This window comes from Crocuta crocuta, unplaced genomic scaffold, assembly GCF_008692635.1.
Source record: "Crocuta crocuta isolate KB4526 unplaced genomic scaffold, BGI_CrCroc_1.0 scaffold221, whole genome shotgun sequence".
Lineage (NCBI taxonomy): Eukaryota > Metazoa > Chordata > Mammalia > Carnivora > Hyaenidae > Crocuta > Crocuta crocuta.
The window spans coordinates 649,118-653,702 of record NW_027528610.1 but is presented as its reverse complement, the minus strand read 5'-3'; the positions used below and the strand labels follow the sequence as shown (position 1 = coordinate 653,702).

At 57.8% G+C, this 4,585-nt stretch overlaps 1 protein-coding gene across 1 annotated transcript in view; it reads left to right on the top strand.

Annotated features, from left to right (window-relative positions):
- The window catches only part of CRLF2 (cytokine receptor like factor 2), a 21,001-nt gene extending 17,207 nt beyond the window's left edge, over window positions 1-3,794 (top strand). Inside the window, exons 7-8 of the mRNA XM_077754710.1 lie at window positions 1,309-1,393; window positions 2,695-3,794. Coding sequence (XP_077610836.1) covers window positions 1,309-1,393; window positions 2,695-2,970 — 361 coding nt within the window. The 3' untranslated portion in view covers window positions 2,971-3,794. The remainder of the gene's footprint in view (window positions 1-1,308; window positions 1,394-2,694) is intronic.
- Window positions 3,795-4,585: the final 791 nt, after the last annotated feature.

Here is a 4,585-nt window from a genome sequence, read left to right as displayed (position 1 = left end):
GTCTGAGGTCCAGGCAGGGCTGAGGCTTGCAGACTGAGGCCCAGGCAAGGGTGAGGCTGGGACTCTGAGGTCCAGGCAGGGCCGAGGCTGGGGGTCTGAGGTCCAGGCAGGGGTGAGCCTGCGAGTCTAAGATCCAGGGAGATCTAAGTCTGGGAGTTTGGGATCCACACAGGGGTAAGGTTGGAGGTCTGATATCCAGATGTGGCTGAGGCTGGGAGACTGAAGTCCAGGCAGGGCCGAGGCTGGGAGACTGAGGTCCAGGCAGGGCCGAGGCTGGGAGTCTGAGATCCAGGCAGGGGTGAGGCCGGGAGTCTGACATCCAGGTGTGGGCACCGTTCGTTTCTCCCGCGGCCTCTCTGTTTGGCGCGTAGATACCATCTCGTCCGTGGTCCCTTCCCTCTGTGCGCACCATACCCTCTAATCACTCTCTCTTTTTATAAAATCACCAGTCATATTGGATTAGGATCACATTACATTACAACCTCTTATGCTCATTGCCTGGAGCCCTGTGAATTAAAGTGACCAAAGACAGATTAACATGAGAAAAGACACATGTTTCTTCCTTGATGGTATGATTTTACGTGCATGCGGGATTCACAGAGAGGAAATGGAAACCCCAAAGCAGCAGTTGGTCCGGGGCGCTCACACACCACTTTAACAAAGGACAAGAGTTGCGGAGAAGTGGCCAGGCCGAGGACAGGGCGCTCTGGGGCGCTAGGGTGCAAAGTGTGGCAAGGGACTCAGAGACACAGAGAAAGTTAGCGGTGAGACAGCTTGTGTGTGTGGAAATATCTTGGTGATACAATTCGTTCTCTCCTTCCTGGTAAAGGGCGGAGGGGGGGGTCACCTTGACAAATGGAAATTTCCGTTGCAGAGTGGGAAGCCCTTACCAAGGTGTTTACGCAGGTGGGAAGGGCAGAGGGTTCCTCTGATGTCTGCTGTGTCTTTGTTGAGTCCAGACCCAAATCGTCAAGGGTCCAAAGTGGCGTATTTCGGGGCGACATGCCGATCGCCCCCCGTCCCCGCTCTTGTGACTGATTCGACCTGTGTGATTTCCACGCGAGAAGCCTCCAAACACAGGTCACAGCGAGGCTTAGGGTGTCCAGCGGAGACTTTCACGGGGGCACCGGCCGGTCCATCGCCTTCAGGGAAATCGTCCCGGCGTCACAGCGTCGGAATGGTGTGGACAGGCGCTCTGCACCCTCAATGCCACGCTTTCGGTGGGACCCCCACCCTCGGCCCCTCATGGAGGTCAGCGCCCCTCCTGCGTCCACGGCCCCGCTGACCAGACTCTCTGTGTCGTTTCAGACTCCAGAAGTTCCTCATGCCCAGCGTGCCAGATCCCAAACTCACCTTCCCTGGGCTCTTTGAATACCATCAGGGTAACTTCCAGGTAACCGCCACCCCTCCCATGCAGTCCGCCGGGATTTCTTGCTGGTGCCCCAGCACCTCCCCGCCTGCCCGGTTCGCACCCTGTCTTCCCGCTCACTCCCCGCTCACACGCGCTGGCACCTTCCGGAACCCAGGCGGCGCTTCGTTGCTGTCTGTGGGTCTCAGAAGGCGGCCTGTCTGCCCATCGGCCCCGGAGACCTGTGCCCTCAGTGGGATTTTCCAGCGCCATCGAGCCTCTCATCTCACGGGGAGGTCGTGCTGCGGGTGTGTTTCGTCTGCGCAAAGCGTGGGCTTCCGCTTCTCAAACGGTTTGGAGCCGTTACGTCATGCGCTGCATCCGTGTTGGTGGGGGGGCGGGTGTGAGCCGCGGGAGTGAGGGGACGGCCGGCCGCCCACCCTCAGGGGCGCCCCAGGGGCCGCGCAGTGAGCGGGTCAAGGAACCGGGATTGCCGGCGCTGCCGCCAAGCAGAGGCTGCAAACAACACAAGTTAACCATCTCCCGTCTCCCGCTTCCGCAGACCCGAGTNCGTCTTCACGCGGCTTCTCCTCTGAGTCTGCGTCTCCTCCTCCGTCTCTTACAAGGACACGTGTCGTTGGATTCGGGGCCCCCTCGTCCGGGATGCGCTCACCTCGGATCCTTCCCTTCCTCACGTCTGCAGAGACCCTGTTACAAATCACGCTCCATTTACAGGTTCTGGGAGTTCAACCTCCCAGAGGAGCGAGCTGAATTTTCAAAACTCCTTACATACAGGGAAGGAAAAGCACAGCAGGGGAAAAACTTTTCATCTACCCTCTTAGTTTCTGTCCACAGGGCCTGTCAATTAAACACACAAAAGACAGACGAGGAAGACAGATTAGCAGAAGAATACATGTCTTTCGTGTGCACGTGAAGGTGGAGGAGGGTTCACAGTCAGGGGACGTACTTGGGACAGAGGTTGATACAATTGGCTAGAAATCCAGGAACCTGCTCACCCAGGTCACCACAGTCCAGGCGACCCCCCGGACGTTATCAAGGTTCAGAAATGCCAGCACGAAACTCACGTTTCTTGTGCAAACACGTTTAAAGAGCCGCAGAGGGTTTAGAAATAGCCTTTGTGGCTCATGACAAAAGGCAGGTCTAAAAGCGCCGTGGCTTCAGCTCAGACACGCTAGACATGAACACGAGGGTGTAAAGTGACCTGGGCTTGGCGTCTGCACCACAGGGAGGCTCCCCGGGGCCTTGGGATGCTTGGCCACAGGGCCCTTGCACCAGCTGTGGGGCCCTTCCTCAGGCTCAAGATGCCACGTTTTATTACCCCTCAGGAGTGGATCAAGGACACACAGAACGTGGCCCACGTGCACAAGATGGAGGGCGCAGAGCAAGAGTGTGGCCCGGAAGACGCCCTTGTCGTCCAAGTACAGAAGGCGGAGGCCGAGGCGCCCATCATGAAGACCGGCCCGTCGTGCCCACCGACGGAAGAGGAAGAGGCCTCGGGAGACCCCAGCCAGCTCCCGGGCCAGCCCCCACACGGGAGCGAGGTGGTCTCTCTTGGGGGCTTTACCTTTGTGATTAGTGACAACTCATATATGCTGTTATGAGGGGGTGCAAACTCAAAAGCCAGCATTGGGGTCTAGCTGACATTATAGGATCGAGGGGGAGCGTCTCAGGGACTGAATACGACCGCAAAGGGAACACCAACGATACCAGTGGGTGGGGGTCACTGAAGACCCTAAGTGCCCAGCCGGGACCGTCCGTGTGTCACCTGTCATCCCGTGGACGCCGCTGGGCCAGGGCTTGTGGGCAGATGCGCTGTGGAAGGGACACCGTCTGTCGGAGCGTTTCTGGTTTTCAGCTCACATGTGCGTGTGGCTGACTCTTTCCCATGAGTCGTGAAGGAGGTTGGCCAGTGTCCCCGGAAATCATCTTCCTCTGTGCACATCGCCCGGTGGCCGCCCGGACACTTGTGTTGTGAGCGCTCCGGCAGCCCTCTCGTTACGCGGCTCACATACCCAGCAAGGGCACTCTCCGCCCCGTGGGGAGGAAAGGAATCCTGCTTTATAGATGCCCACGGCCACGGAGCTCCCGCTCTCGGACGGGAAAACACCCACTTTTCAGCGACCGGAGCGTTTCGTTCAGGTGTCCACACTCACGGTGTCCACACTCACGGAATTTACACCAGAGACGGTGGGGCTCCGACTGCCATATGCGGTCACCGGAATCGTCTTTCCGTGAGCACGTATCACGGCCTCCTTTCGTCCATGGAAATAAAGCAAGAAAATGAAGAGTTGGAATGAGAACTTTACTGAGTCTTCAGTATGTTCGTGTAGACGGTGGAGAACACCACCAGTTTTCCCGCCTGGCTCTTCAAATACGGAGATTATCGAGATCTGGGTTCTTTGGGCGGGTGCTGGGTGTAGCTCGTCTGTCTCTGGTCTCCGCCTGTTGCAGTAAACAAGTTTGGAGTCAGGTGTGTGTGTGTGTGTGTGTGTGTGTGTGTTGCAGAAAGATAATTTCAAGAAACCTCTTTCCTACCCAGAAAACCCTCCACGGATAGAAAGGAAAGAGTCTGATCACTGAGCTGCAGGAAACCAGAATGTGACCCACGTCACAGGCAACCTGCTAACAGAACAAACGATAGAATCTCACCGTTTGCTTTAGCTTCAAACTATACAACCCAGTCTCGTTCTCAAGGACACAGACAGTTTTCTCAGGTCTTTAGCACTGATGTGGGTTTGCAGTTTGGAGTCGGGTTGCAACTGGGGTCAGGTGTCCCCCCTCTTTATCTTGGGGTGACTGTAGCAATATACCACACACAGCGGCTTCTACAACACACTTTTATTCTTTGTGGGTCCTGAAGGCTGGGGGTCTGAGATCCAGGCTGGGCTGAGGCTAGGGGTCTGAGGTCCAGGCAGGGCCGAGGCTGGGAGTCTGAGGTCCAGGAGGGGCAGAGGCTGGGGTTCTAAGGTCCAGGAGGGTTGGAGGCTGGGAGTCTGAGATCCAGGCAGGGCTGAGGCTGGGGGTCTGAGGTCCAGGCAGGGCCGAGGCCGGGGGTCTGAGGTCTAGGCAGGGCCGAGGCTGGGAGTTTGAGGTCCAGGCAAGGGTGAGGCTGGGAGTCTGAGGTCCAGGCAGGGTGAGGCTGGACTCTGAGGTCCAGGCAGGGCCGAGGCCGGGGGTCTGAGGTCCAGGCAGGGCCGAGGCCGGGGGTCTGAGGTC